The following is a 20,065-nucleotide window of genomic DNA, read 5'->3' on the forward strand; positions in this document are numbered from 1 at the left end:
ATATTGCTAATATACTGGCTGACAGATTCAGTACTAACTTTATCCCCCCCCCCCCCCAGGACCAGTCTCAATACCCGTAGATTACCAGGCACCCAGTATTACTGCTGCACATATTAAAATAGTATTATCCAAGGCCAAGAATACAGCTTCTATGGGACCTGACAATATCCCTGGCTGTATTCTATGTGAACTGGCTCCACCCCTGTGTGCCATGTTCGGTCACAACCTCACCTCAGGCTTTGTCCCTGCTGAGTAGCGCACTGCTACAGTCATCCTTCACAAAGGAGGGACTACAGACCCTGGGAACTATCGCCCCATTAGCTTGAGTTTGATATGCAAAGCTATGGAATGCATCATGGACCTAATAAGCAAGGATATAGGGAATCTCCAAACTCTGGATCCACCAGTTTGGTTTTGTGAAGGGTAGATCATGCCTGGTCAACTTCTTTTGAGTCTGTCACCGGAAGCTGTGGATGAAGGCAAGGTGGTTCATAGCCTACCTTGATCTGGCCAAGGCCTCTGATACCATTCCCCACTCGGGAATTGTAGAAGAACTCACTAAGCTAGGCATCACCCCTGTATCACTAGGTGGGTTGCAAACTGGCTCACGGGTAGAACCCACAGTGTGAAAGTAGCTGACTGTCAAGACTGCTGACAGTCACGAGTGGAGTCCTGCACAGTTCGGTCCTGGGTTCTCATGTTTGGTATGTACTTCTCTGAAGTCCAGGCCAACACGAAGGGACTCTGATAAAGTTTGTAGACTATTGCAAGTTGGGAGCTGTTCACTCCCAAAGTGATGACATTCTACAGAGAGGCCTCTCTGAGATCAACTGGTGTCAGAATTATGGCCTTAAGCTCAATGTCAAGTCGTCCTCCCCTTTGGGGAAAAACCCAGTCCCATGAATTACCACATATCTGTGTTCAGTGGACTACCATCTGACATAAGAAATCTGGGAACCCAGTTTGACAGCAACCTCTTGACTGCCACATTGCCACTGTGGTCAAAGTCCTATGTGGCACATGTTATTGTTTTCCATCCAGGAAGGAAGAGGTCATGGCCTCCCTCTACTCCTTCCTCATTAAACCAATTGTGTACAATCCCCTATTTGGCATGTACTTGCTAGACACCTGCAACAACTGGAGAGGCTGCAAAAGTGCCTCTCAAACAGGATTTTGTGGACAGACAAACACCAACTCTTCTCTCATATCACCTAGTCAGAGGGCATCTCTGTAACAAAACAATGTAACCCAGCTACATCTAAAGAAATCCCAATCCTTCCACGCCACATGCTGCAGAGACCTCAATCTCATTACCACAATCAACAGAACATGTAGGAGGGACAGGTTCATAACTCAGACTGCCCATGCTATGGAATAGACTTCCAGTACCAGTTGGAGCACCTCACTGGCCCTCCTCAAGCGAAATCATGAACTGGCCCTACTCTCGCAAACTCTTGTGTTTGGGGAAATATTCACTCATTGGCTTTACATGACAGAGGCACTGGCAACTAAGGTCTGGTGGTATGATGCCAGGGTAATCCTGTGGCCTAGGCTTATAAAGGCTCTGGGGCCATTAGCCTAGTACACGCCTATGAACCTATGTGAATGGTCCTGGAATGCATAAAATGGCCACTTAAGCTTTTACTCGTGTCTTCAGAAATATCCACCACTTGTTTAGGTGGTACTGATGTGCCAAAACATCTGAATATTCATAAGGCTGGTGAGTGGGTGGTGACTGAGATTTGGGTGAGCCTTGTTACTCTGCATCCATGAGGGGTACTAGGATACAATTACACCAGAACATCGTGCTAAATTCTGCACAGCTATGGGCATGTTGGTACAGATTGACAGGGGAAACTGGCGTGGAAACCACCAATAGCCAGCATGCAGCAGGAAATACAACTGTCAATCTGCCAATTTACAGTTCAGAATTATTTGCTAGTTGTAAAAGTTCGCACAGATGCTGTGTGCTATGCAACTTTCTTCTTACAAAACTTGCTGTCTTCTCTTTACAGTTGAATATACACTATCCATATCCCTTACAATTCCACATAAAAAGATCTGATGCATGTTCACAAAATTTGCTAGTGATTCGCCATTTAGATCACCATTGCCTATCCCTTGGGGAAACTTCTCTTGATTTTGCGCATTGGCTCTGGATAACTTCTAAATTTCCTCCTTAACCCTCTTCCTTTTCTCCTATCTTCCTTTGCTCTACTGGTCTTACTGTTTCTGCTTTACATGACTTCCCTTTCAGTTCACTGTTCTGCTTCCACTTATTTCTCCATAATATGCCTTCACTATCCATCACCAATTGAAAATTTTATCTAGTAATAATCCACTCAATCTTTGGCTTGTATAGAACAGTAGCATTATTACTATAACATGACTTGGATATCTGATTAGATTTATTTAAGGTTATATTTTTTACTCTTATTTAAATGCTTCCTATTTTGTTTACCACTGTCATTTAATTGTATTTAATGTTTGTTATGCTGTTTGATCTTGTAAATTTCTATGAACTATGTTTGGAGATTTTGTTCCCCGGGCCTCTGCTGCAAATGGGCAATCTTGCCCAGTTGGACTTGTCCCGGTGAACAAGTAAAATTCTTTTGTAGCTTATGTGCTTCTGGTAGCCCATTTGGAAATGTTGATTATAATTCGATAAATTTAAGAATGTTCATTGGGCTAGGCTTATAAATGCCTTAGGGCAGATAGCCTAGTATAAACCTATGAACCTATGCATTTTACTCTGGTACTTTGTCCAGCCCCTTCTCTTGTGTTAAGTCGATGCGACAGTCACTGTGGTATAAAATTATACATTTGCCTTCTGTGTCTTTGGCGCAGATATAGCCAGTATTCATTTCAGAACATAAGTGAATATTCAGCAGCTTCAGCAGGCCAGCACACATTACTGGGCTGGAGGTGTGCTACTGTGCATCCTGCGAGGTACTGTTCCAATATTATGCTGCCACCAGTACCCAGTGTTTATGCCAGGGCTACTAGTTACACTCCAACCCCCTGGACATGGTATTTGTCAGAGCTGATCATGGATCCTGGGGGTTCTGCTGATCTGTGTTTTGTCTTCGGGGATTTTGGGACCTACCCACTGCATTTCCCTGCTGCCATGCTTGTTTACCTCGAGTGCATCTTTGAAATGTACCTCACTAAAGAGAGTATCAACGAGCACTCTTCTACCTGGAAGGGGCACAACCATCCATTTCCTGCCGCTCCGTTGGTAATCTGAGCCACTAATCTAGCCCAGGTTGGCTAGGCCGTAGTTTACTTTTTTCCTGTGCCACTAGAGCAGCTAAAAACCTAGAAATTTTGATGCTGTGTGAAGTGGATTCTGGCATTGGGTGTGCAAAGGGCTATAGTTAATCCTTGTCCCCCCACCATCACTTTGTGGGTGTGGCTAGCTTAACACATGGCTGTGGTGTCGTATGAAAGATTGACAGCCTTGCAGGTTTATTTGATATCGCACCTGTTCCTTTCATTTGTATGCAAATGACCCCCTTATTGAGATCCAATAGCCAAATAAAGAACCTTCCACACAATTCTAAGCGCTACTGGTAAAGTTTAGTGCTTTCCTCTTTGCTATTCTAAGCAATGTAGAAAAGAAAGCTTAAGCTGTGGGCCATCACCTGATGCATTATGTTGTGACAAAATACCTCACCCCAAACAATCACGACATATGTCGATGTGGATCCCCCCCCCAAAAAAAAATTCTAGAGCATCCCCCAGCTTCCTGAAATGAGGCTTCTGCCTTTGGGCCATTCATTGACCACTAGCAACAGAGTCCTTTGTTCTCCATTATGCAAGAGTTTGGGAACCATATTGGAGGAAATAGAAGTCTGATTTAACACCTTTCGTGTCTGAGTAAGTCCGTTTTTGAAAGTATAGCTTCTCTCATTGCTGTTGGACATGAGAAGTTGGAACCAAATGCTATGATCCTCCATATTGAGGATGGCTTTGGCTTTGAAGTATATTTCCTCCTAAGGCTACAACTGGTATGGTGAATTTTGACTTTGGAGGTCAAATTGGTTAGAATGCATAGCCTGTCTTATAGACAATAGCCAGAGTATAGGATTTGCATCTGGATTGACTGAGTGGAATATGTTAATGGTTGACTGTCACTCTGGAGGATTATTCAGTTTGGGCTTTCATGGTTTGGTGTCTTGCCTTCCCTAGTTAACTTTAGAATTCACTCAAGTTTTGGATCTTTTGTACAGTGGGTGGGATATTACTGCTTCAGTGGCTTGAGACTCTTGTTTATTCTTATGCTGTGAAATGTTTTGAATTCTTGAGAAAGTGAGCATTTGTAGATTCTTGGGCTACATATCCTTTCAGTAGAAGGGCTAGTCTATCCCAGAGAATTTGTAGATACCCATCCAGTCCTTTAGGTTTAAGGAAGATGGTCGCACTGCTTATTCCAGAGGTTTGGGAGATGCTAGGTGTAAGATTTCTTCAACCATGTCTTACAATTTGTGTTCCTGGAGTATTTAAGATACTGTACTTTGGGGGTGGGGAGGTGGCAGGAGATTCCCAGGTCAGCTGGGTCTGTAATGGCTTGGTAAGAAAGGACATCTCCCATTAAGTGTAAGTAACGAGAGATCTTTGAATCTCTTGGTAGCTCAGACTTCACTGTTGGAGTGGCACCTTTTGTCTCTGGGTACTGATAGAGGAAAGATGGGCCACTTAACATGGAAAAATAAATTATAAAGGGTACTAAGGCATGATCTCAACTGAGACGTGCTGTATTTAATCCTTCCATCCCTCAATGCCTTCCCAACCCGAGTTAAGGACCTACCTCTTAAGAGTAGGTCTGTCCTACTTGGTGTTTGTGCATTGGGTTGACAAGGGTGGCTAGGCACCAGAAGGGTTGACACTAGAAAAGCAAGCTGCAAACACTGCTTTCTAGGTAAGTGATGGCATCAGCACTTGGGAGTGCTGGGCCTACTGTCACCTGAACAAGCATCAGCTTGCAGAAATTTGCACATACCTGTATTGTAATATCTAACAAGATGAGTGCTGGGTGTGGTGGTTCTTTTCACATGCCTGATAAGATGGCTTCCAGCCATAAGGTAGATGATGGCTTGCCTTAAATTCCCCATTACTACAGGGGTTCCCACTTGAACATAGAGTTTCACTGATACTTTGGAAGTAGATTATTCACAGTTTTCATTTTATTTAAGGGATTAAAACTGAACCATAGCTTTGGGTAGTTTGAAGCCTCGACAAAGTGTAAAGTCTACTTGAGATCACAATGAAATGGGCATGGTAACATTACTTTAGGTTTTAGAAATGGAAGTCTACTTTGGCACTACATTGGAAATTTAAAACTGAATTAACACCGTATAGGTTCATAGGTTGGTACTGGGCTATCTGCCCAAAGGCATATATTAGCCCAGCCACGTTGTGCAGTATTCACCGCCCCTTTAGTAGATCCCTAGACCCTTGTACTAGCAGCTAGTACCCTTGGCCCCTATCTGGTAGTGCTGTTGGTGTGATCCCCGGTGTGAACTTTGTTACCCATCCACTCATCAAGGTTCCTCTTGAAGAGTGATAGTGAGGGGCTCTGTCTTGTATAGATCAGGACCTTGTTCCATAGTAAGGGAAGTCTCTGCGAAGGAAATCTATCCCTCCATGTTCTATTCATTGTTGTGTTGAGGTTTCTATCCCTAGAGTGTGTAGCTCGAGTAGATTTGGTTTTGCTAAGATGGAGCATGTTCAACAATTCTGGGTTGGACATGGCTCTGTACATTGGACAGAGATCACCTCCCGAGAAAGCAGTATGCAACAGAACAGTCTTGGCTTTTTCAATCGTGCTGCATAGGGCAACTGTTTGAGGCCAGTAATCCTCTTGGTTAGGTACCTTTGTGGTCTAGCCAGGTACATTCCAATTGGTGCATTGTACTCAGAGGGTCTGAGGGAAGAGTAGAGGGGCACCATTACATACTTCGATCTTGATGCGAACCCTTTTGTGATCAGATGGGCCACATAGAAAGATTTTCTAACTACTTTGGCAACATGGTTATCAAAGGAAAGCTGACTATCTACTTGGGTCCCTAGATCCCTTATTTCTTCAGATTTCAGGGGATTACCTCCTATATTGTAGTTTGCAGGTACTCTGTTTTTTCCAAAGGGGATTACTATGCATTTTTTTGCATTTGGCTTGAGACTATGGCTTTGACACCATGCATCGGTCTCATTTAGGCCCTTCTGGAGGATCTCAATGTTAGCCGGAGACTATTATAGCACCCAGTTTGCAGTCGTCTGCAAACTTAGCCACAGCCCTTCTGTGTTTGCCTCTACTTCTGAGAAGTATATGCCAAACAGGAGGGGCCCCAGGACAGAGCCCTGAGGCACACCACTCATTACTGGTATTTTACCTAGTAAGTCTGCAGTCAAGGAATTTACTATAAACTTTCCTGGCTGCTAAAAAGGAGCTGGATTGTGCAGATGGTGTGCATTTTGGAAATGAGCTAGGGTTAGAGGCTGAGAGGTTTGAATGCTCTAACTACAGTGCTGGTCTTGACTGTTCAGAATCTATTTGTCTATTCTAGTAATTAGTCCTCAAATAGTCTGTGAGACTGCATACAGTGTTATTAAAGTAATTTTTAAAAAAGTCCTCTGCAATGAAAGCACCAAAACGTTCAGGTTCTGTATGCAGGGTGATGTTTTCAATATGGTGTATGGTGCTTTCTTTAAAATGCAGTGTTTTCAGATCTGTTTGGTAAGAGGGATGTATATTTTGGCTGTTTTTTTTGCGCAAGACATTTTCTTGCATGGTCTTGCCACAGTGATGCATTTTAATGAATAACTTTTTTTTTTTTTTTAAGCAGTCCTAACCTCCAGAATGGCTCTTCTTGGTGGCATATTTGATATTTTGGGTGCTTTCCACCATTATGCTGGAAAGGGAGGAGATCCGAAGAAACTGAACAAAAAGGAGGTCAAGGAGCTACTTGCGGAACAGTTGGGACTGGCTGAATGTGTAAGTAAACTGTATTTTACCTTTGAACCTATAAACAAAGTTCATCATTGGCACTCAAGAAAAATCTTGAGTGGATAGGAAATGCATCCTGGGGATCACTTCTGTGTCTGCTTGACAGGGGCACAGGAAAATAAACTTTTTTTGGGTGGTGTAAGCCAGGGAACCTTGTTGGCTAGGCTTACTTAGGCCCTTGCCTGATAGCTTGGTACCTACCTATGAACCTATTGTATTGCCACTGAAGTTCTCAGCCCAGGCTTTCTCCTGTATATAAGCTGCTGTTTAGTTAGTAATGGAGTTCAGCCGTATTTTATATTCTAATGTTTTTCTATTTTTACTTTCCAGGATTTTACCTATAACTGAAGTTTCTGCTCTCAAGGTTGTGTTGTGTAAATGGAAATTAATTTTGGATGCTTCTTTAATGCAAGCGTAAGTTAGATGCTTTTTTAATGCAAGCGTAGGTTCCTTTAAGCAGTTTAGTCCCACTAGGCTAGTAACATCTTTTCAGAGGAGGCCCAAGGTACCAGTTGTACTAGGGGGAAACTGGTCAGAGCATTGCAGAACTTGCCATAATCTTTTTCAGTAGTTGCTGTGGGCTCTTGTCCACCTGAGCTACTGCCACCTCTGGCAGATGGGGCCTCTGTTTAATCCTTTTTCTGAAGGACTGCACACCCAGGAGTGCAGCTCCCCTCTTGTACTGCATTGCAATGTAAGCAATCTCATTTACCTAGTCTGGAAAAGAACACACCACCTTTTGTACCAGAGGTGGAGTTGTTACCTGTTATAAAGACCTGACAGGCCTTAGACAATCTATAGGTCTGGTTGGTGCTACTGTGCAGACTAGTCTGCATTGCACTGTAGTTTTGCTGTATTGCAGCTGGTAGCAATTAAGGTCACTGAAGAGCAGCACAGTGCAAAATGTTTGTATCCACTGCTAGGTGTATCCTATAAATAACCTGCATTGTTCTTTCAGTGGAGAGCTATAATTTTCTGTACCATAGAAATTACTACAGAAAAGGACATGGTCCCCAGAAGGTCATCTTGCTGCATTCTTCACTTGATATCTGTACTAAACGTAGTTGCCACAGCTAGTGTAATTTGACTCTAAATTCTAGACGCTCTAGCTGACTGAGGATATTTTATTACTTCACTGAGCCCCATTGGCCAGCTGTTTTGGATCTTGGGGATTGGGCAGGGGCATTCATGCCAGGTTATGGATGTCTGGGCATTCTGCTGATAGCCACCTTGGCTACCCTGCACAAGTTGCTTTATACATTGTCATGCTACACCAAGCTGCATTTTTGCCAGCCACACAAACTGTGAACCACTGTAGATCAGTGCATTTAATGTGTGGGTGGTCATGATCATGAAACTTGGGAGTACTCCGTTTTCCAGCTACCCTACAGTAGCTGTTGAACTGCAGTGCTGCATATGACTACTCGCCAAGAAGTCTCTTGTTTAAGGCATTCCAGGAAATCTTGCTAGGGTAAAGTCTGTATTGTCTACTTGGCATTACTTGTTAGAAGCCCACTATTCTAACAGAACTTGATTCGGATGGATCAGCTAAATGATGTGGCATATCAGTGGGCTTCAAAACTGGCCATATAAAACCTCTAAAAATCTTGCTACTTGATTGGATTGCACTGGAGACCAAACACGATCACCATTTCTGAAACTGAAATCACTTGCAGGGCATGGTAGTGTATAGTCACATCCTGCACAAAGATACAGGTAGTTCTTTGTAATCTAATTGCCCCATAGTACAGAAAATCCTTGGACAAAATTGGTTTAGGAACTGGAAATTAAACAACCATGCCAGTTTCCCCAAGAACTATTTCATCTGGAAGATGGCACATTAGCAGGAGCTGTACACTTGGTGTAAGGTTATGCTGACTCGAGACACAATGCCCTCTTGTAATATGGAGTTGAAATTTAATTTGGGCAGGTTCTGTATGTATTAATGACCAGGTGATAAGTTTAAGGCTGGAACATTAAGTGCTGAGGTAGTAAGTTTTTTTTTTCACTTGTACCTTTCTGGATTATTTATTCCAGTTTGACTGGGAGGTCCACTGGGCTTGGGGGGGGGGGTGCAATTTCAGTTGAGGCCCGGGGAGAAAAGCTCCATAACAGTTTACTCTAGTTTCAGAAAACCAAGCCATTACAGTTTCTTTCCGGAGAAAGACTGGCATATAGCATAATAGCTAGATTTTTACTATTTTGTTATATATACAATCTACATTTTGAGAGCGAGGTTAGGAAGGTAAGAAGGTTGTCCAGGAGTAAAGGGGGAGGAGAGCTTGAGAGGTATGGGCTGAAGAGTGCAGTTGCATTTCCTGTTTAGATAGCGGTAGGAATGAAGTTGAGTTTTTAAAGTTAAGGTTGTCACAGGTCCTCCAGTGTGGAGGGTAGAGCATTCTATTTTTTAGCTAGGGAAAGGATAATAGAAGCTGACCAGCTGGACGCTTGGATTTTTGAAATGGTAATCTGGTTTTGGTGGGGTGGGTAGATCTAAGGGATCTGAGGGGGGGTATATGGTTGTATATTGGATAGTGCAGGGCAGTTAGTGGGTTGGAACAATTTGTGGGCCTGGTGATTTTGGAAAGTCAAGCTGATTGGGGAGTTCAAGCCAGTTTAATGAGTGAAGGGAGGTGCAGTAATGAGGATTTGGCATTTGTGACTAATCTGGAGATTTGTAACTTACTTCCAGTTTGGAAGTAAGTGTGGAAGATTAGTGAGCAGAGGAGTGCCATACAGTAGAGGGAAGGAGATAGGTTGTGGCAAGAGTTAGTCTAGTGATGGGAGAGAGGAAGTGGTTGTTTCTGTAAAGTAGGACAAGCTTTGTGTGTTCTGATTAGCTGGATAGGAGTGTCAAATTTTAGGTGATCATCAATGGTGACACCAAGAAGTTTGGTGGAGGGTACGATCTCGATAGTGGAGTTACTCGCTTCAAAATTACCAGCCTTATCAAGAGGGGAGGATTTTGAGGGAGAGAATACAAAGATCTTAGTTTTGTTGGCATTTAGTGAGGTGATTTTTGGAGCATCCAGTCTTCAGTGGTTGAGCAGGCAGTTTGTGTTAGAAATTGGAGCTGTGTTAGGTTAGTGGCACAGCAGATCAAAGTGGAATAGTCAGTGTATTCACAATTTTGGTATTGGGTATAGCTTTGTGGAAGTCATTTAATAGATATTTAATAGCAATGCCACAAGTATGGAACCTTGGGGTACTCCAGTGGGGGCAGGAAGGAAAGGTGGCCTGGCCCCATTTCACTGCTTGAGACCTGTCAAAAGATAGCTGGAGAAAGTTTTTGGGGAGAGGTTGAGATTAGAGAGATTGTTTAGTAGGTGGGTGGACTTCTCTATTCTGCTGCTATCAAAAGCTTTAGATACCGTATTACCAGAGTCATGGGCTAAATTGACAATGTAAGGAGAGAAGGGTGGAGTTGGTTCTGTCCTGGGCAGAAGCCATGTTTGGTAGGAGAAAGTAGCTGGTGTTTGGTAAGGAATGGCAAGAGCTGCAGGTGGATGCATCCCCCCCCCCCCCCCCCAAGAAGTTTGGAGATTGAGGAGAGGATTGCTATGGGGTGGAAATTGGAGATGTTAGTTTTTGCCACCCTTGTGGAGTGGAAAAATAAATGCAGTACACCATAGTTTGGGTGCATAGGATTCAAGTAGTGATCTAATCAGGATGCTGATGGGCAGAGCAATAATGTCTGAGGCTATTTTTAGGAAGGAGGAAGGAATGCTGTCAACTGCATTAGAGCAAGGCTTTAGTTTAGAGAAGTTTAGGTTGGTGGAGACTGGTTTGAATTCAAAAGGGAGGGGTGGAGGGTTATTGTTAAAGGTCTTGGTTAGCTCCACGATAAAGAGGTTAAGGCAATTTCAAGGTCAGATTTGCTGGTATCCGGACTGGGGTTGTTTATTGTTTTGGGGGGGTTTGCATGATTTGCATGTAGTTTGATGTAAGACTGTTTATCTTTGGGGTGCCATGGGGCAGTCTTGGTTTTAACTTTGTTCTTATTGGAGCTAGGGAGTTTGAGGACAGTTACGAATGTTGAATTGAATGGCTTGTGTCTAATGGTGGAGTGTTTAGGGGGTTCCGGTTTAATTAGTTTAAGGGAGTCAGAGAAAGTAGGGTTAAAGTTTAAGGGAGTCGGAGAAAGTAGGGTTAAAGTTAAAAGTATGAATGTACTGGTGAGTGTATGGGGAAGTGGGTGTAGCTCGAAGGGTGAATGCAGGGAGGTCTCCTCCTAATGGGTCAGGAATAACACCAGATTTTATGATTTTTGTTGGGATGAGATACTAGGATCCAGTCCAGTATGGAGCCGGGGGGGGTTGGTTTCATTACTTCTAGTAAGTTGAGAAGTTATAGGTTGGTTGTTATGGTGGGATTGGGGTTACATTTTTTTTTTTCCCCAGTCAGTATTTACATATCCCATAATGTAGGTTTCTAGCTTAATATTAGGAGGTCCAGGAGAGGATGTCTTCCAGGGTATTTGTGTTACCAGGAGGAATATAGAGGGAAATGATGCAGATGCTTTTATGGTTGTTTTTAGTAGGCCAGTTAAAAGTTCAACATTGAAAGAAGGGATGGGATTTGGGGTAAGGAGTGAGACTTGGTTGGAGTAGATTAAAGCTACACCACCTCTTCTACTTGGGCAGTCAGATCGGAGAGAATGAAATCCAGGGGGAAGGAATTCTGAGTCACTTATGAGGTTTTAGCCAGGTTTCAGAGATGGCTACAATGTCAGGTAAGTTGTGATTGAGCCAGGCATGAAAGAGGGTCAACTTATTTTTTTGCTTTGGGTGTTGATGGTGAGGAATTTACAGTATTTACTGGTGGTTTTATTGGTGCTGGGGTGGTTTGTTGGAGAAGTTTGGTCCTGGATTGGGGTGAATATCACCGGCTAAGCAAAGGTAAGTGAGATGGGGAATAAGTTTGTTAGGTTTGTACTTTGATAGGAGTGACTGGTAGTGAATGGGTGGGAGGGTGGCCTAATGGTTAATATGTTTGCCTTACAAACATAAGGTGGTGGGTTTGAGTCTCACAAGGGATAATTGGCTAGGCTTAAAATGGCCTGCAAGGGCAGTTAGCCTAGTACTAATCTATGAATTTCTACTAATCTCTGAATTTCTATGAATGGGTTTAGGTTTGTAGTATTTAGTAGTGCTTGGGGGGGGGGCTTTATCTTTCAAGAGAAGGATAGAGTGAAAGGGAACTAAACTGGCAGAGTTGTTGTGGAAGTGGGCTGTAAGGAGGGGGTGGGGAGGGAGGTGGAGGGTGTAAATGGAAATCTGTAAAGGAGCTGGCATGGTAGAGGTAGTAGGAGGCTGAGGATAGATGTAGGGGAGAGCATGGTGGTTTTTAGTTAGAAGTGGTGGAGAGGAGGGTAATGGGATATTAGATGGGGGGGTGATAGTGAGTCAGGCAGGTTGGAGGAAGGGGTGGGGGAAAGGTGTGTGAGGATTGGTTGGAGGAGAGGGATGGATATAATGTATACAGTGTGTGTATATCCACGCACAATATGTCTAAAGAAAAAATGTTACTGGTATAAATCTGTCAACAGTTTCTTGTATAGTGTACAATGAGACTTGCAAGGCTTTTTCAAAAACAAAACATGTCATGTGCATAATATAAGTTATCAAAGACCATCAATTTTATAAGGAATATTCACAATGTCCTAATTGCATACGTGTACATGAATTTTTCTACAAAATATGATTTGGGTATGTAAATAACACAACCAAAAAGGAGCCTTCTTATAAGCCAAACCAAATTGTCCAAGACACAAACAGGCCAAAAGCACTAAAGTGAATAAAGTGCTCACAAATTTAAGAGAAAATGGCTTCATCTGCCTGTAGCACACAACCGGCTAATTTACATTCCCAAAAATTGAACAATGTCTTCAATAATTGTAAAAGGAAAATGTTCCATGAAGCTGAAATCATATATGTACAAAATAGATTATCAACCTTCAGAATTGTAAAAAGCACGAACACAAACGAACCCTCTTGTAGGCCAACTGCCAAATAATAAAGAAACCGCTCCTTAGAAATGTTCAAAAACAGACCCAAACTGATTAACAACTCTCCAAATCAGATGTAACGCTCACAAATGTGAAAACACCTTCCTGTAAGCTGAACACCAAATTAGAAGTGGAAAACCACTCCATCCCTGCCAGTGCTCACAAAACGCTGTGATAAGCGATATAGATCCCAAAAATATGGTTACCCTTGTGTCTGTGGTTGAAGCAGCCCACTACAGGCATTTACAAATACACCACACAAAAAAAACTTCTGTATCTGAAACCAGGTGTAGTCACCAACTGTAGCAGCCCACTGCAGACACCAAATCTACCACAAAAGTATCTCTTTTTTTTTTTTTTTTTTTTTTTTTTTTTTTTTTTTTTTTTTTTTTTTGGCAGTGTTCTAAAAGACCAAATTTACCACTAACTGCTATAAATGTAATCCGAGTCATCTAGCTCAATGCTAGAAGTCTAAATCTCAAGATGCACTTGCTCAAAGCACTCCCAAAAATGGAGAACATTAACATTTGTGCTGTAATGGAGACTTTGCTTAGTGACAAAGCGCACCTGTGCTACCAGGCTTTAACTCATTCCACCCCTTTCTGCCCCAAAACGTGGACCGAAGGCGGTGGTGTCTTCATATTCATAAGATATGCACACCTCCAGACTAGTAGCCCAGCATAATGAATCTGAGATGCTACTTCAGGTACAACAAACATTGGGTAAGACAGTTATCCAGGTTATAGCCTACTAGGTCCCCAACCGTGTCCCTAGGCTCACCCCACGTTTCTAACACCCCAGAATATATTTAGGTCCAATCCAACACTCCTCTTACTAGACTTCAACTACCCCTCCAACTGCAAAAACTACTCTCCAATTCACTGGCCCAACACCCTGGAATTCATAAATTCCAATGCCCTGGGACCACCTCATTCTTACCCCGACTCAAGGAAGTGACCTCCTTTACCTGGTTATTACTAACCTGGGCAACTGTTGCTCTAAACAAATAGTAAATTCCTCCCTGGTTAGATCAGATCATAAACTTCTATACCATGGAAATCCACCTCCACAAAGGTATCACTGAAACTTCTCCAGAGCTGACTTTAGACTCCTAAAAACAGAGGTAGTTAATGTCACAGCACCCATGCCAATGGAAAATAGAGGCAAATACTGGCAAATCGTATACCAATGCGCACTGTACAAACACTTGCATAAGTACATGGAACTAGACATACCCAAACAGAACCAAGAAGCTCTCTTCCAAAAAAGGAAGCCAGTTTGGTGGCCACCGGCTATTAAACTCTACAATCGAAGGAAGAAACTGTTGCAGAAAAAGGTTAAGTCCCAAGACTGGAAACTTCCTTATTAACCAACAAAAAGTTGAGATCCCTCATCAGATCTTCTAAAGCCAGCTATGAAGGCAGAATTGTGGCAGACACTAAACATTCGCAAAGCCTTTAATAGTTGTATCAAGAACCTCCACAACAAATACCCACATTTGCTCTGAGTTGCTGCACAGTGGTACCTCCTATACTGAACCAAGATATTGCCAATATACTGGCTGATTCAGTGGCAGCTTTACCCCCCCCCCCCCCCCCCAGGATCAGTAGCAGTGCTGGAATAATGCCAGGTATCCAGCATTACTGCCTGTAGCCCAGGTTAAAGCCGCATTGTCCAAGGCAAGTATACAGCTTCATGGGACCAGATAATATCCCTGGCTGTGTTGTACATAACTACAAAGCAAACTGGTATCACATCCGTGTGCCCTATTCAGTCGCAGCTTCACTTGACTGTCAATACCAAATGGTGCCCTGCTACAGTAATCCCTCCATAAAGGGGGAACAATTGCAGACCCTGGGAATTGTCACCCCATTAGCCTGACTAGTCTCCATATGTAAAGCTATGGAGCACATTCATCATGGACCCGATTAACAGATATAGGAAATCTAACTCTGGACCCCATGCAGTTTGGCTTTGTGAAAGGGAGATCATGCCTGCTCAACCTGACTTTGAGTTGGTCACCAGGGCTGTGGATGAAAGTAAGGCAGTGCATATAGCTTGCCTCAATCTGGCAAAGGCCTTTGATACCATTCCTCACTCGGAATTATTGATACTTGCCAAACTAGGCATCAACCCCTATATCACTAGGTGGGTTGCAAACTGGCTCACAGAACACTGTGTGAAATGGCAAACTCCTGGTCAGACTGCCTGACGTCATAGTCCCACAGGGATCCAGTCCTAGGTCCTCTCCTGTTTGGCATCTACTTGGAAGTCTAGGCCAACACAAATGGACTCTAGCTGACCATGTTCAGGCTGGGAGCCATTGCAACTCCCCACATGATGCAGACATCCTACAGATTGGTCTCGCTTGAGACCAATGACTGGTGTCAAAACCATTAATGCCAAAATGTGTAAGTCATCCCCTTTGGTAAAAAAATATTTCCTATTAACTACCACATCAGTTGGAGCCCACTGAAGGTGTTATAAGATCTGGGGATGCAGGTCGACAGCAACCTCTCCACCACATTGCCACTGTGGTCAGTCCTATGTGGCACATTTCATTACAAAGGGTTTTGCATCCAGGAAGAACATCTTTACCCTTCCTCAGACCAGTCATAAGTACATGTCCCATTTGGCATGTACCTCACCTGCAACAGCTGGAGGCCACAAAGTAGCTCCCTAAGAGGATCCTAGGCATTAAACATGTCCTACATGGACAGACTCAAGACTCTAGATATTCTGTCTCATATCGCCTACTTGGAGGTGATATCTGTTTGACTTGCAAAGCAACGTCTGACACAGCTCTGTTAGAAATGTGACATCTAAAGAAATCCCAGTCCCTCCACACCACATGCTCCAGAGACCTCAACCTCATTACCACAATCGACGGAACATGCTGGAGGGACAGACTCTTCACCCAGACTGACCGTGCTCTGGAAGAGACTTCCCATACATGCCAGGCAGAGCACCTTGCTAAATAGAGTAGATTGGTAATAGAAAGCTCACTCTGGGGATCACTCCAGTGGCTGTACTTGATAGAGGCATTGGGAACTAACAGGCAGCACGATGCCAGGGCACTTCTATGAGCTAGGCTTGTAAAGGCTGCAGGGCCACTAGCCTACTACACACCTATGAACCTATGTAGGCAATGTAGATTACAGGAAGAGGTTTAACTGCTAATGGCACTAATGCAGAGTATCAAGTGCTAAACCTCATCTGCAGAATTACTCCTGCACATCTCCATATAAACGCCACACCAAGATCTAAATAAGTCTTCATTCCCTGACCTAACTGTGGTAAGTGGAGCCACTTGATTCTATTGTAAGACTGTAAAACTAAATGCAAGCCAACCTAGCAGACCTTCCTTCATCCTAGCAAAGTCCAGCCTGCTGTCCTGCTTCAAACTAGGTAGGTAAATTAACGTAAAATCCAGATAAGTCTAACAAGCTTCCCAGTGTGTGTGTTTTTTTTTTTAATGCAAGTATATGTTATAACTAGTAAGTGTCAAGTTGACCTTGCTCCACCTATAAGGACATTGTTCTCGTGTAAAGGTGGTATAGAAAGCAGTGCTACAAAGTACGGCTTTACTATCTTTCAAAAGTGGTTGGAAAAATTGCCCTAAACAATTGCACAGTCCTTCAGGCAGCATATGGAATAATCCAGAGGTAGATGTCACTGACTTCATATGTGTCAAAGGCATGATGGACACTGGTAGCGTAAGCCTTTAACTGGTTTAATCTGCATCCCCACCAGAGGGCAAAGCAAGTTATAGGTACTTGCATAGTCCTGTAGGTTTAATGTGGAGTATTGTGCCCCTCTTAAATTGTAGGGGAAGGTTGTTCAGAGGTGGGATATGCACTGGGTAAGGATGGTGTTTGTAGTGAAAAAGCACTTGCAAGAGTCTCTGAAGCAAAGTAAAGGGGTAGCTTCAAATTTCTGACTTCAGGTCAGAAGTCTTAATTGGAGAAAGTTGCATCCCAAAATGGATGTTGCCTACTGTGGCTTGGAATTTGGGTAGCAGACTTCAGTGTTTAGAAGTTACTGGTTATTCACAGTCTCAAGTTGCAAAGTCTGACCAAAGCCAACAAAAGTAAGATTCCTTCAAATAAAAACTTAGGTCTACGTTCCCATGTCAAACAAATTAAAAATTAGCAAATGGCTGGCTACTAGTAAAAGTTTAATGTTCCAAAACATGCCCAACAGCAAAAAGGCAGTACTGCAATGCATACGGTAAGTGAAGGGGACTAAAATTGCCCTATTCCCCACTGTTATTTGACCTTGGAGTTGGTATATAGTGTGTGGTGGGGGGGGGGGTGTTGGCTGCATTTGTGATGGCCAACTGGTCATTTAATTATTTATAAGCTTTTGGAGAGTGTTAAACTTTGCTGTAACATTCAGTTAGTAGACTTTCACTAACTTTTTTGATATGTGAATATAGACCCAAAAGTTTCTTTTGAAAGAGAAACTATTGTAGCTGTTACTTGCTGTCTCCCCAGGCACCTAATAGGGAAGTAAATACTGTGGGAAGAAATGGCCAGGGAATTATGGCTAGGCTTGTACAGGCCCTAGGGCCAAAAGCCTAGTACCAACATATGAATAACCTACAGTTGCCACTAACTTTCAAATGAGAATTTGCATGGAGCAGAATTTCATTACAGAAATAACCATTGCCTTTCACTTAACCTAGACTAGTGATTCATCTACTAAATTTGGGTGTGCATGGAGATGAAATTTTAAGCTGCGAGTCAAGCTTTGGAATTTTTTTAGTATTTATGATTCCTGTTGGCAACATCAGTGTTTCACTACATTGGGGAAATGTGATTGGTTGCATAGAAACCACAATCGGTGTGGTTGTGGTTGCATAGAATTTTATTTCTATGCTTAAATCCAATTTTCAATTTTTGATTGTCAGAATGGTTTAAAGATGTAGAATTGCCTGTTTCTTGGCATCTACCTGTTTAGTGTGTGCAGTGCTATGTGGTGTTTAGCTGGAAGCTTTATTGCCGCATACTTCATTGAAAATGGCACCAATGTGCCCATGGATGATGTGATGTATGGATTTGGATCTGTATTTATTTTTACATTTTGTTGACCGGGCTAGTCTAGCTGGATATGTCCATTTTCAGTAGAAGCCCAGGGAGAAAAGCTCCAAGGTAAACTGTGAAAAACTTTAATTTTAACATAGGACTAGAAGAAGAATAAGACTTATTAAGATATACAATAACTATGTAGCTGCATATTATGTACTATGCTTCTAGCAGGTTATAATGTAAAAATCGGAGAGTACTCACTATTTCAGAATAGTCTTGTTCTGACCTTGATTTAGTATGTAAAAGCATTGATAATTCATGGGGAAGCTGTGCAAAAAAAAAAATGGAACAATGGTAACCACCTCAGGTGGCAGCAGGGTGCTGTATTTACATTGTGGTCAGTACCTAATGGTGGTACCAGCTGGAGAGAGCTGTCTAGTTAAATGCCTTGTGGTACGGGATTTCTTTATCTGAAGGTATATTTTAAATGTTGGCAGTCATTCCCCTAGATGGCTAGCTAGGCTAATCCTACCAGACAGAACACCTTTTTTGAGGTGGCTTTTAATGGACCACAGATGTACACTTCACAGCACAACAATATTACACATCTATTATGAACTTTTCATAGGTTCATACTAGGCTATCTGCCCTAGGGCATTTATAAGCCTAGCCAGAATGTGTTTGGCTTTCGCCACCCATTTTAAACTTATTTTGCTATGCCCTTTTTCGAGGTTAGTATACTGTGCCTCTTAACAGTGGCACAGAAGTGATACCCGGGGTAACCTACGATCTCCCATCCACTCATCAAGATTCCTCTTGAAGAGAGTCAATGAGGGACTCTGCCTAACCTGGAATGAGATTTTATTCCAGAGTGAAGGGAGCCTCTGAGTTATGAATCTGTCCCTCCAGCATGTCCTATTTATTTCAGTGCAGTGGTTCAAGTCTCTAGCACGTAGCTCGATGGGATTTAGATTTTCTGAGGTGCAGCATGTCCATTAATTCCGGGTTGGACATGGCTTTATACGTCAGGCACAGATCGCCTCTGAACAGGTGGTATGCCACTGAGTAGAGCTGGAGTTTCTTTAACCAGGCAGCATATGGCATCTGTTTGAGCCCTTTGATCCTCTTGGTGAGGTACTTTTGGGGTCTTTCCAGTTGCTGCAGGTGTCTGGTAAGGTACATCCCAAAAGGGGCATTTTACTCCATTATGGGCCTGATCAGGGATGAGTAGAGGCACTATTACCTCCCCTGATCTAGATGTGAATCCTTCATGGTTAGGTGGGCTATATAAAATGTTTTTCTAACCACTTTGGCCATGTGGTTGTCAAATGAGAGATTGCTATCAACTTGGGTCCCCAATTACTTCTGTACTTAATGGATTACCACCTATGTGGTAATTTGTGGACACTTTGTTTTTGCCAAAGGGGATGACTATACACTTTTTGGCATTTAGCTTGAGGCCATGGCTCTGGCACCAGTTGTCCGTTTCTATGAGGCCCTTTTGGAGGATGCTTGTCAGCTGGAGAGTCTATTATGGCGCCCAGTTTGCAGTAATCTGCAAACTTCAGCCACAGTCCTTTGTGTTGGCCTGTACCTCAGAAATATATACTGAACAAGAGGTCCCAGGACAGCCTTGTGGGACACCACTTGTAACTGGTTTGGAGTCTGACATGGCTCTAGCAATTCTAACCATGTGGGTTCTGTCCTTGAGCCAGTTTGCAATCCATCTAGTGACATAGGGGGTTTATATTTAAGCTGGTGAGCTTATCTATAATGCCAGAGTGGGGTATTTGAGACAAAATTTTCCTCAAGGGTTGCTTTTCACTTCTCTTACCAAACTTAATGCCCCAACAGTGGCTCATGGTGCCTTGGACTGTACTGCCACAGTTTTCACTACATAGATTGTCAGTAAACCTGCTACTCAACCAGACCTTCACCCCAGTAGTACTCTGCTTATACCCTTGGCATTCCCATTTATCCTTCCACTCCTGTCTGCACCTGATCTAGGCCTCGCTTTCGCCA

The 20,065-nt window shown here is 42.9% G+C and overlaps 1 protein-coding gene across 4 annotated transcripts in view; it reads left to right on the forward strand.

Annotated features, from left to right (window-relative positions):
- Positions 1-20,065, forward strand: part of LOC122808984 (protein S100-A9-like) — a 122,353-nt gene that overhangs the window by 13,108 nt on the left and 89,180 nt on the right. For 3 of the 4 annotated variants that reach the window (XM_044080153.1, XM_044080151.1, XM_044080150.1), the window contains one exon: positions 6,843-6,994. In XM_044080153.1, the coding sequence (XP_043936088.1) occupies positions 6,860-6,994 (135 nt within the window). In that variant the 5' untranslated portion in view covers positions 6,843-6,859. The remainder of the gene's footprint in view (positions 1-6,842; positions 6,995-20,065) is intronic. The other variant, XM_044080152.1, reaches the window with a different exon arrangement.

The sequence above is a fragment of the Protopterus annectens genome, chromosome 8.part0, assembly GCF_019279795.1.
Source record: "Protopterus annectens isolate FY-2018-M chromosome 8.part0, PAN1.0, whole genome shotgun sequence".
NCBI classification, from domain to species: Eukaryota; Metazoa; Chordata; order Ceratodontiformes; family Protopteridae; genus Protopterus; species Protopterus annectens.